Here is a 12181-nt window from a genome sequence, read left to right as displayed (position 1 = left end):
CATTAAATGCAGATAATGAAATACAATGTTCTCCAACTGTTGATTGATTCTGCATCACTGATATTGTCACATACCACCCTTGACCCACCACTAACGGTGGGCTGGAATGTTCATATCTAGCTACAAAGTACAAATGAATAGAGTTATGGTGCCTTAAACATGTACGAGGGTGCTGAATTTATCCTTATGGAGATATTCTCCTACCATATATACTCGCATCTAGGATAAATTTACTACTATGAAATAAAATAGGCTTATATGTGCATATTTGATTGTCTGTCATCACAAGCGAGTGGTTGGCAGCTTGTTGGGAAGGGGGCGTGGCTTATAGAGGAAAAACAAACCAACTTAATCAATGGGGCGAACATAAGCACTGTATTTACAGTGTGCTGAATTTTGGTCTATTTTTTTCATAAAATTACTTTTACAATACAACATGAAATAAAGAAAACATCTTGGACAGTACCCAGAAATGGAGAAGGAGATGTTTGAGTGGTTTGAAGCCCAGAGACAAAATGTATGTGGAATGTCTTGGCAAAGTGTCTGTTTTCAAACTTTAAAGATTGCAAAAACCAAGAAAAATGTGTTGTTCACTGCTTCCAAAGGTTGGTGTACACAATTTCTTCTATTTATTCTGTTATGTGGTCTTTCTAAAGCTTCTATGCGAGTATGTACGGTCTTTTGTAAATACATAGATACTTTTGGAGTAATGCGCTACATTTTTGAGTAAGGTGCCCAAAATTGATCATTCTTGGTGTTGTTGTCTCCTTGCTTACTTGAGCAAAGTTAAGAAAGAACAGCTGCTTGTGATCCATGTCTAGACCAGGCATACGAGGCTCTTCTCCCTCTGTCTCCACCCACTTCAGGTATGCCTGTAAACAATTCAAGTCTCCATATCAAAACAAATTTCATGTGTCTTGTAGAGCTTTCAATAATGCAGACATGTTACCATGTGAAAGCCCACCTTGTAAGCTTGCCGAACTCCTCCATTATCTGCGATGTTCTCCCCCAAAGTGCTGATCCCGCTCACCTGTAACGATAACCCGATGAATGGACACAACCAGCTTCTTCCGAAATTGATCCAAGGCATGAACAAACCTTACATTTTGTCCACCCGCGAGCTTCCAGTTGAACTTGCCATATTGCTGCACCATGCACTGCGACTGCTCTTTGAAATGTTCTGCCGAGTAATTGCTCCACCAGTTCAACATATTACCGTTCTTGTCGAAATTACGCCCTGTCGCAGAGAAAGGATGAAACGTTCATTTGAATCACATTTTGTAGAATATGCAATGCTTCGGGAATGTTGTTCTATCTATGCGTTTATGTAGAGCAAGCAAGTGTTCAAGACCAAAGTTTGGGATCTTAAAGGACTACAGAGATAAAAATTGGCATCTGGTGACAAACCCAAAATAATATACATACATGAACTAAATGATAGCGAGTGCCATTAGCACGTCTTTCATCTAGCTCGTGAATATTATAGCAATCGTTAGCAAGACATTGCTTGAAAAAACAAATCTATCCTTTTTCAAACAAAACCTCCGTTTTGACTCTGTAGAGTATTCAACGTTGGTCAGAATCTCATTTTGCAAGATCGGAAAATTATCAAACAATGTCAAAACTTGTGAGGTGAATGCAACGTTTGAAGTCAATCACATAGCTATGTTATCTGACTGATACTGCTGGAATGTGAGGTTGGGAACGTGGCCTTTGGCTTCATTTGCGCATCAAAGGTTGTCATGACCACTCCACCACAGGGGGTCCACCCCTCCCAGGAGACTGGAACAAAGAGCTGCTACATGTCTCACCTTGCAAGGGCAGTCTGAATTTGGCCAGCAACAAGGGAAGAGGGCAAATTCTAACAAGCAGAACTGAATCAAAATCCTGGCCGGTCCTGACCAAATCTCAGATCAACAAACACCCAGAGAACCTTGCCAAGTCAGCAGCCAAGCTTGATCAAGCTAGCGACCAAACCAGTAGGACAACGGCAGCAACCTCTGAGAATACTCAAGCCACCAGCAGTCAACCTCTCCTTCAACACTCTGCATCCTGTGGTCCTCGTCCCAACTGGCTCGTCAGCCTACGAGGATTCCTCATCGCTCTACAGCTGAGGACATAAAGACTGGGCCGGCATCTTCATCGACACAGAACTTCACAGAACATCTCGTTGTTGCTAGATTTTAGTATTGGTGTGACTTTAAAAGGGGGAACTCTATCAAAATACAATAACGTAATAATCCAGTCAATGTTGTTGTCTATCCAAATGGTGCCAGTTTAAGTTTTCAACTCTAGTTTTGTTTTGATTTATTTTTTAATATTGTTCTGTGTTATATACAAGCTTTTTCAGTAGATGATAAGTAAAAGAAAAGTCTATAAATCCAAGAGTGTGTGTCTTGACTAAAGTACGTTGAACTATCAAAACGGTAAAAATAATTCACCTAAAGTGTGTGTAGCCTCCCTTCAGAATTACTAAACAAGATTTTTTCCTAACATAATGATCTCAAAACGTATTTGGCGCTCCAAAAAGGCGAGACGAGTTTTGAAGAGAATAAACTGTGGGTCAATAAATTGTTTGTTAGAATAATTGATTTACCACCCATATACAACTCCACTTGGGGATGGTGTCTTCCACAATGGACAAAACTTGTCGAATTTTGGCCAGATTTTTTTATCCCGGGGAAAATTCCTCGGCTCCTGAGTGGCGGGGTACCTCAGACTAAGAATCCAACAAGAATCTGATTTAATCAAAGAGCTCCTCTTTTGGTTGGGAATTTTATTATTCCTTAGGTCTTGACTGTGGACTGTTAAACATGGAGAACCAATGTGTTCTTTAAGACATACCCATGGATTTGGGATTCCCTAAACTGGAGAACATTCAACCAGTGTTTTCTGTGCTTATTTGATGAACCCTCTTGTAATTCAATTCAATTGTCATTGAAATTCAAAGTGGATTACTGTGTGATTTTAAATTCTGATAAGAAAACAGATTTATCAGAATTTACAGATTTTATTCAGGTGCGTGTAAAAGAGAATTTTGGGACCAAAAGTAGATTTATCAAGCAAATTAAGAATAGATGACTGGCCATTAAACTGAAACAGAAATAAAACATAGTTGTTAAATTAAGTCTGCTAAACAAACTTAGAATTTCTCATCCAACACCTTAAACCAAGTAAGAGTGTTCTTTTCCTATAATTTATTTAAATTGTTATCTACTGTGCGGACGGCACTGTGGCTGAGGAGTTAGCACGTCCGCGGCACAGTTCTGAGGTTATGGGACCAAATCCAGCTACCGACTGTCACAAGCCAGAAATGGAGGCAGGACCCAATAGCGTTCGTTTTACTCAGTTTTATTGATAAAGAGAGAGCAGTGCTTGCTTCCACGATCCGATGATCGTCGGACACGGGTAGCTGGTGGCAGGAACGCGGAAGTGGCACTTCCGTGTCGAGTGAGGGTAGTCGTAGGCAGCGGAAAAACAGCGGGAAGGAGGAGCAAGGGCAGCAACGAGTCCAGAAAAGAGGTCGGCAACAGGTATCAGGCAGGAAACAGGGCAAAACAGGTCGATGGCCGGGACGGAAGAGCAAGGCAGAAACGGGTCCAAAAACAGGTTGTCAACAGGTATCAGGCAGGAGAAAACAAGGCAGGAGAATGTCGGATAGTGCAGAGCTTGCCTAGCTGAAAGCATAGGTTCGCAGACGGTCTGACAGCTTCGGGGGTTTAAAAAGAGGCAGGTAGCCAATCAGCGACTAGGGCTGTTGGCGCCAACGGGTCAGTCGCAGGTGCCCCGAATCAGCAATCATGACACTGGCCTTCCTGTGCAGAGTTTGCATGTTTTCCCTGTGCCTGCCTGGGTTTCCTCTGGGCACTCCGGTTTCCTCCCACATTACAAAAACATACAAGTCAGGTTAATTGGCCGGTCCAAATTGTCCCTATGTGTGAATGAGGGGGTGAGTTGACTCTGTGTGCCATGGACTGGCTGGCAACCAGTTCAGGGTGCCCCTGCCAACTGCCCAAAGATAGATGGGATGGCGGTGCAGATAATAGATGGGTTATCTAGTGTCTTGTCTATTGTTCATCAAATTGCCGACTATTTTTCAAATTTCGACTCTGGCTTTTCCTCCATTTATCTACCACTCATCAAAGCGAGAGCTTGTCCAGTAAGTTTTTTTTCTTACTGCTAATAGCATAGGTGCTACACAACCCAAGGACACATGTTGCACATCAGTTATCCAACCACCATTTATCAAGTCTTACCGTTGTCATCAAATCCATGTGTGATCTCGTGGCCAATGACCATTCCTATTCCACCGAAATTCAGAGCCTGTTGTTGGTGTTTACTAAAGAATGGTGGCTGAAGAATGCCTGCCGGAAACACTGCAAACACGACCAAGGTTCTCCTTAACACAACAGAGGATGATTCACAAGTGACATCACATAATATCGTACCAATCTGGTTTCTGTTTGGAGAGTAGAAAGCATTCACGACGGCAGCACCGATGATCCACCTGAAGGGTGACCAGGATTATTTGTAATCCTGTTTTGGAGCATTCTTGAGCAGAAGTTACTTTTGCCTTAACCTTTTGTTGAGTGGTGACTTACAAGTCGGGATCCACTGGCTCCCTGAGCTTTTTCAGACTCTTGTGGGCGTCAGACTTGAGGTTCTCCAGAATATTCTCAAAGTAGTATTCCTCGCTAAAATTCAGCTAATTGGGAAAAGCCGTATAAATAAGTGGATGTTTTGAAAGAAATACAGTTTTTATTCTTACATGAGCATATTCTTGGTCCAACTTCTGGTTACTCGTCTGCAAAATATGATCTGGATAGCCAATATGCTCTTTTATGGCCATTGCCTGGAAGAGATAGAACAGAATTATGGTAACAATTGAAAAATATCCAGTCCAAGAGGATTGTTAGCGTAGGTCTAGAAGACACATTTAGTTCATAAATTGTATCTCTTCCAACAGGAGTGTGATTGCCTTGAGGGCTAATGAGCCAAAATGACTTGTCGAAGGCAGGAAAGACTACACTCCTTTGTTCAAACTGCCTCCATTGTCCAGGGTCAAATGAACATGTTAATTGGATGGATCAAGGTCAAAATACCTTCTCTCTAGCCTTCTCCTTGGAAGGAGCATCCATCCAGCTTAGCTCCTCGAGTGTTTCTACATATGCCATCTGGATCTTCCCAATAAGTTCGCTGACCTATAACCATGAAGAAAAGTGGGTGATCTTAAAACAGAAAACAATTTCAAGGTTTCTTTCACCTTATACCCAAAGTTATCTGAAAAGAAGTCTCATTATAGAATTTCAAACATAAACTACACTAAATTCAGGACTACGGAGTGCACTTGATCGTTTCAGTTCTGCCTTTTTTGAAACAGGTGACCATTTGAGATGGCGATTAGAAAGACAAGCAAATATTTAAAGAAAACGTGAATGAGAGTTGTGTCACATAAAATGTGAGCCTTATGATTCTAGAGGGCAGCACCAGGGCAACCATACTGTGGAGAATGAGGCCAGATTGCAACAAAGATGTATTATTTTGTGTTGTTGTCACTGGTAGTCTCAGTGGCACCGGACCAAATTGCCTTTGCTTGATATCATTCCTAGAGGATTAAAGGAAACATCAGCGACCAGACATTGACACCGACTGTACAGACGAGAAGTGTGGAGTTTTTTTGTAGATAACTTCAACTGCTGTTTCATTTGGATGCATACACTGGAGATCAAAATTAGATAACAATTGAGAAAAAATTTAACAATTCAGAAAATAATGCCATCTGCACTGCTCAACAGTTTTTGGACATTTTGTTGAGTCTATGCCATGCTACTACAAAACTTCTTCACCCAAAAAACCTGTATTTTGCCAATAATGTACTGATCTAAATTAGAGAACATTTTTGGGTGCCCCCCACTTAATGGTGCTAACCAGCTCGGTAGCCTAGATGGTAGGGCGCCCGCTCTGCTGGTTCAAGCCTCGGCCGAGTCAAGCCTAAGACTTACAACATTGGTACTCATTGCCTCCCTGCTTGGCGCTTAGCACTTGTTGCTAATTTCCTTGATTTTTTTGTCAACCCCTATCTAACTGGCATTCAAACTGCCAGTTTCACTTACTTTGCGTTCTGAGGTGACTGAAAGCCTTGCCAGCTGGTTGTCCACTTGAAAATGAAAGGGATTACCCTCTCAGCCATAGCAAGACAAGTTGATCATTCTAAATCGGTGATTTTAAGAATATTGAATATTTCGAAAACTATTGACTCATTCCAGTCGACCAAGAAGGCCGGTCGTCCTTGGTAGATAAATGCAATAGAGGACAGGTCACTGTGGAGGATGTCAATGGGTAATCCTTTCCACACTGCAACTGGAATTGCTCGAAAAGTTCGGTGCTGAACATGGTAAGGATCAGTCTCAATCAGCCTGCAGTCTTCATGCAGGACAATCCCCCACGTCACACAGCAAAACGGGGAAAAAAATTCCTTAAAGTTGAAAACATTGAATTAATGGCATGGTCTACCAGGAGTCATGATCTCACCCTAATAAATAACTTCTAAAAAATCCTTAGAGTGTCATGATTACTGATGTGAATCACTTTGGAGCCAACCGCTGCAGGCTCAGGTTGGTTCCTTTTCACTATTTGAACCCAGTCCTGTCAGTTCCCTGTGGTGAGTCCGTCTGCGAACCTTTGTTTTTACAAGGCAAGTCTTTTTCGACCCTGACTGTCGCCTGTTCCGTTTTCCTCCCATTTGTCTCCGGATACAACCCGTTTTGATCCCGACCACGTCTACTCTCCCGTCCCGACTTACGACCCGTTTTTGATCCCGACCACGTCTGCTCTCCCGTCCCGGCTTACGACCCGTTTCTGACCCCGACCACGTTTTTGCTCTCCTTTCCCGGCTATCGACCTGTTTTTTCCGTCCCTGACACCGCCATCGCCTGCTACAGAAGATCCACTTCCGTATTCGGATCCCAATCCGATTGCGAGAGCGACTGGCTTCCCGCCTCCAGCGAGCATCGGATTGCGGGCGCTGCCCTTTCCCTTTCCTTCAATAAGATTGTGAGAAAACGTTACACGATTGGGTTTACCCTGTGTGCTGGTCTTGACATAGTGACAAATTTATGGTAAAAAAATCCACAACAATCACCGAATTCTGGACGAGGCTGGTAGAACAATGGAGCAAAATCACACCAGAGCAGTGTGAGAGACTAGTGCTGCTGAAGTCATTCACAGCAGAGGCCTGAACACTTCTTACTAATTTCTGACTAAATTAACCTTCAGAATGTTTTTCCATGCCAAAGTCATCGTTGTTCTAATTTTGATCTATCTGTTCTCTAATTTTGGAAAGAGCGATTTTTGAAATATATTGTTTTTAGGGTGAATGGCCTTTAGTCATTTTGGTGAAAAGTTGTTATAGTACCACGATATTGATACAATAAAATGTCATTTAACTGTGGAACAGTGATGATGGTATGATTTCAAAGTATTTCAGTTTTTACAAGTGGTTCTCTCATTTTGAGCTTCTGTGTAAATTGCAGAGTTGATTTATGGATGAGAAATTTTAAGTATCGAGAGACCGTTATAAATATTCAATTAACTACTGTTAAACCTCTCGTTTTGCTCTGGTTGTCTATGAATAATTTTGTCAAAAATGTCGAGTAATTGCTCCTCTAAAAGGTTGTTTCCAAACATAACCGCAGTGTTTGTATTTAGTGCGCATGCGTTGTGGAAAAGAGCGGCTCACCGTTTTCCTCCCTGCCGCCACGAAAAGAAAAAGAATAAGCTTTCGAGCCACAGCGCAAAAAGTAGCAGCTTGTAGTCCAGAATTTACAGTATATAACAAGAGAGAACACAAAATGTTCCTCACCATTCGTTTGCTTTCTCCCGCAAAGGTCTCTCGTACGTACAGCGCTCCAACAGCATTCTCCATGCTACTCTGGACATAACGGACACATTCTCGCCACCACGCATCCTCCACCGTTGTCCCATAGAGAGTCTATGACACACACAACCTTTAAGGGAGGCAGAATTTTCCGAAAGTCAGAAAACAGTTCAGGAGTCTACCTTTCTGTAACGGGCTCTGGCGTCCTTGAAACGACGACTCAAGCTGTTTACTCTGTCAATGACCAGCTGCCAGGTGAGATAATTCTGCATCGTTCTGCACAATACATAGCGACTGTGAGCTTTTGTGAATCACTTCTCTTTTTTTCTGGATGTTGGCCTCATGCTGACCGGACGCTATGTCTGGGAAGGACTTCGTTCATCTTTTCCAGGTAGGGCGAACCATATATAACGACTTCTTCTTCCAGCTCTACATCAAGAGACACACTGGATAGCACGCCTCGTATAAACCGTGTCCAATTAAAACCCTGAAAAAGAAGTATAGCGGTTATGTTGCTGTAACAAATACTGGGAAAGAGCGAGTGTTTTATTTTACAGGCCCAGAAGCCATTTATTTTTATCTCCATTACCTAGACTTGGGTCGCCAGGGCTGCAGTTTTAGCGGCGAGCCACTTTCCCAAGATTCTCTCCAAAGGTTTTCTCGGACCAGCCGAGAAATACAGTCTTTAGCGTGTTATTTGTCATCCATTAAATTTCCTGCCAGCAGGGTATGTCCTTAACACCTCTCCAGAAGGCGTCCAGAAGGCATCCAAATCAGATGCCCGAGCCCTTTCAGTTTTATCCTTTCAACGTGAAGGAGCAACTCTTTATTTTCTGTGAAGTTGGTTGGACTTATCTCACTCTGTCTTTTACATCCCACTGCTTATTTTCATAACTGAGGGTTGACAATTTGTGAGGATTTCACCATCAATAAAATAATTGTATTTAATGAATAAATCATACCCGTCAATTTTTACAAATTCCCTGTATTTTATGCCTTTTTTGATCACTTCAAATTGTGTGTGCCATATAACAATTTTTGTACGGGCTGATCTCATCTTGCTTGCTCTAATCTGGATTGTCTCGGTCATTGGTAGCAGACGACACCGCCATTGTAGATTGCTAATGAAGATGAAGGTGACATCCTGCACTTCCATGTATAATAAGCAACACTAATTTCACTGCAAGTGAGAAAAGAACTGAGAAAATATGCTGAAAGAATTGTTTGTGTTGTTTATTTGGTAAATGAAATAAGCTTGTTCACAAAAATTATCTTTATGTTTTTACTCTACAAAAGAAAATAGGTGATGTGCTTTGTTTGTAAGATTTATTAACGCTTAATGAAGGGAGTTGCGATCATTAATAAGGGGAACAGTTGGCTGAATTGCGTTTAAGAGGCTTTAATTTGCCTTAAAACTATATATAACTAACTAACTAACATATAAGTAAGTTTGTTGCAATAACGGTTCCCTGATTGGCATCAAAGTTTCTGAAAAACCTTTTACCTAAACGAAGCTGAGTCGCCATTTGGGAAATTCCTAAACTCAGTCACACACATTTTAACACACTGTCGTTGATTGTTTTGACGATTACATCATTGTCGCTATCGGTCAATCATGTAGCCGTTTCTGCACTCTTTATGGCGGATCTGTTACAATAACCTGGGATATGCAATAAAAAGAAAGGTCTTAGAGGAGGGTCTTTAGATCAGGTTGGGCTTTCTTATCCGAAGGCTTCCTTCCCTGCATTTGTGTTCAAAATCCATTGATGTCTTTCCTCTTTAATTTGAGTGTGTACTAAAGTTTAAACTTATCAAAATGAGTACAAATAAGCTCCATTCTAAAATAGGTATCCTGGTCATGTTGCCAAATTTTGAATTTCTTCGAGCAACAACGATAAGAGAGTACACATGGCAATCAAAACGTGAAAATGTATCCAGCTACGAAAGTGGGTCTTATCCAACAAAACATCTGCTGTCACGCCGCCCACCCCCTGACCATTACGCCTACATAATTGTTATAATTTAAGAAACAAACATTGAAGCTTTATCACCGTGTCTCAAGACAAAGACGTTACTGACAAATCACGTACGGCAGCCGTTTCTCGTAAATCTCCATCGTAACACACGTGTTAATTACTTTCTTTTGTCAGACTCGAGCATTGTAATCGTCTGCTTGCCGTCATCCTGTGTGTTATCACTAAGGCCAGACAAAATCCTCACTCACGTTGAAGCTGAATGTGCTCTGCAGCTCGTTCAGGGTCATTTTGTTGTAAAGAACAGTGACGTCCTGGCGCTCCTCGGCCGGCAATGTAGCCTGGAAGGAGGAACATTTTCCGAGTCATATTGTATAAAGACAGCCTAACAAATGGCATTTGATGCTCATTGTTGCACGTGAAAATGAATTGTATAATTGGGTTTTTACGACGAGTTGAGAGAGGTCATTGATACATAAATATTTAACATCATTAATTTCGATCCATTCCTTTGCATTTTGCCATGTCTGTTTGCCTATCACGACCTTTGATGCTACATTCCAGGAAAGTCCAAGTCGACATGCCATCCTAAACATGGTCTTCCTGGAAATTTCGGAGGCTGGATGACGCAGCTTTCCCGGAAAGTGTATGGCATCCTTTTATCCATAGCCAAAAGAATTGCTCTATGCGTTTTTCTTCGTGGGACATCTCTCCTGTTATCTCAATGTGCTTCAATTCAAGACACTGAAGGAGACTACGCTGAGTGTCACATTATGGCGTCAGTAAAGAAGAGGACTTGAGAGAACCGGACATGAAAAGGAAAATGAAAGATCATACAATACTGTAACGATCACACTGGCATGAAGAAGAAAACTATCGCGACCTTTTTTCACATGAAACTTCAAACATTGTCAGTTCTTCTGAAAAAAGAACATAAGTTGAAGAGTCAGCACTCAAGTGGTGATATTTTGAAAGGGATCTCAATGCAAACACATCTGTTCGCACCCAGAAGTAGAGCAGGGACTACTCATATGGTTCCACCAGAAGTCGTGTCAACCTCAACTTCGTTTGGATAGGGCTATGATTTTGGATCAGGCTAAGAATTTTTTAAGAGAAATTAGCCCCGACTCAGAAAGTACCATCTCTTTGCCATGGATTGATGGCTTCAGGAAGCACCATGGCATCGCCAGGATTACAAAAGCAGGAGAATCTGGTGCGGTAGATACAGAAGCTGTCAATGAATGGAAAACTGGAAAGCTGAAAGAACTCCTTGTATCATATGAAGTGCGAAATATCTTCAATGCAGACAAAACAGGAATATTTCGGCTTCTACTGCTCGATAACTCTCTAGGATTTATTGGACAGTCACAGCATGGTGCCAAACAGCCTAAATCTCATAACATGGATGGTGGCAGAAATTTACCGTCTCTACTTCATCGGCAAAAGTATGAAACAACTATGTTTCAAAAATGTTCACATTCCTGTGGAATAGCATGCCAATAAGAAACCCTGGATGACCTCCACCCTATTAAAAGGCTGCCTCAACAATCTCCACAAGAGCATGAGACTTGACAAAAGAAATGTTGCAATGGTAGTAGGAAACTGTCCTACTCATCCTAAAGGGGAATTCAGGAATATCGAACTCTTATTCCTGCCCCTTAACACAACTAGCCATACACAGCCCATGGATGCAGGCATAATAGAGAACCTGAAGAGCCACTACAGATACATCTTGTCATCTCATTGATAGGACGCAGCAGAGGAAGGAGCAGAACCTTTCAGCTGGAATTTGCTGGATGCTCATTCAGCACAGTTACTGAATAGAGAACCAAGAATTGTTATATAAATGCAGGTTTAGTCTCTGGGCTGAGTCAAAGCCAAGAAGAAGAATCGCCAGTCGAACCAGAATCCAGTGAGGATACAAGTGCCACCTGCAACATACAGAACCAGCTACGACAGAGCTACGGTGGCGCAGTTCCTTCGAACTATGATCAGGATGTGGCTGTGGACAGTGTCGCCGAGGTTTCCGTTGAACTGACCGATGAGCAAATCATTCGAATGGAATTCATTTTTTCCCCTGTATCACATTATTTTTACTCCCGTGCCAGACAAGCATGCTAAAGAATAGAAAACAGACAACATTCTCCTTAAAGAAATAAATAAACGCAAATAAGCACTACAAGAAAAATTTGGTGTATCTGATGTTGAATCAGATTTCTCGTTTATTTTTATCTTTCAGGACGATTTTCAGTTTTCTCCATTCTTTAACATTTGTTTCTGGCACCTTGAGTAGAAATAGTGTGATGATGAAATGAAATCGAAGGTCTTTTCA

The 12181-nt window shown here is 41.7% G+C and overlaps 1 protein-coding gene across 2 annotated transcripts in view; it reads right to left on the bottom strand.

Annotated features, from left to right (window-relative positions):
* The window catches only part of mmel1 (membrane metalloendopeptidase like 1), a 44456-nt gene that overhangs the window by 6326 nt on the left and 25949 nt on the right, over window positions 1-12181 (bottom strand). For both annotated transcript variants that reach the window (XM_088338054.1, XM_088338055.1), the window contains exons 11-22: window positions 10101-10190; window positions 8227-8363; window positions 8059-8152; window positions 7862-7990; window positions 5103-5201; window positions 4769-4852; window positions 4602-4705; window positions 4449-4507; window positions 4257-4376; window positions 1104-1237; window positions 965-1030; window positions 777-872 (exon numbers count right to left, since the gene is read on the bottom strand). In XM_088338054.1, the coding sequence (XP_088194180.1) occupies window positions 777-872; window positions 965-1030; window positions 1104-1237; window positions 4257-4376; window positions 4449-4507; window positions 4602-4705; window positions 4769-4852; window positions 5103-5201; window positions 7862-7990; window positions 8059-8152; window positions 8227-8363; window positions 10101-10190 (1212 nt within the window). The remainder of the gene's footprint in view (window positions 1-776; window positions 873-964; window positions 1031-1103; window positions 1238-4256; window positions 4377-4448; window positions 4508-4601; window positions 4706-4768; window positions 4853-5102; window positions 5202-7861; window positions 7991-8058; window positions 8153-8226; window positions 8364-10100; window positions 10191-12181) is intronic.

This window comes from Urocampus carinirostris, chromosome 6 (assembly GCF_059441175.1).
Source record: "Urocampus carinirostris isolate Australia breed hairy pipefish chromosome 6, RoL_Ucar_1.0, whole genome shotgun sequence".
Classification (NCBI taxonomy): domain Eukaryota; kingdom Metazoa; phylum Chordata; class Actinopteri; order Syngnathiformes; family Syngnathidae; genus Urocampus; species Urocampus carinirostris.
The sequence above is the reverse complement of the archived record's forward strand: the minus strand, read 5'-3'. Positions and strand labels throughout refer to the sequence as shown.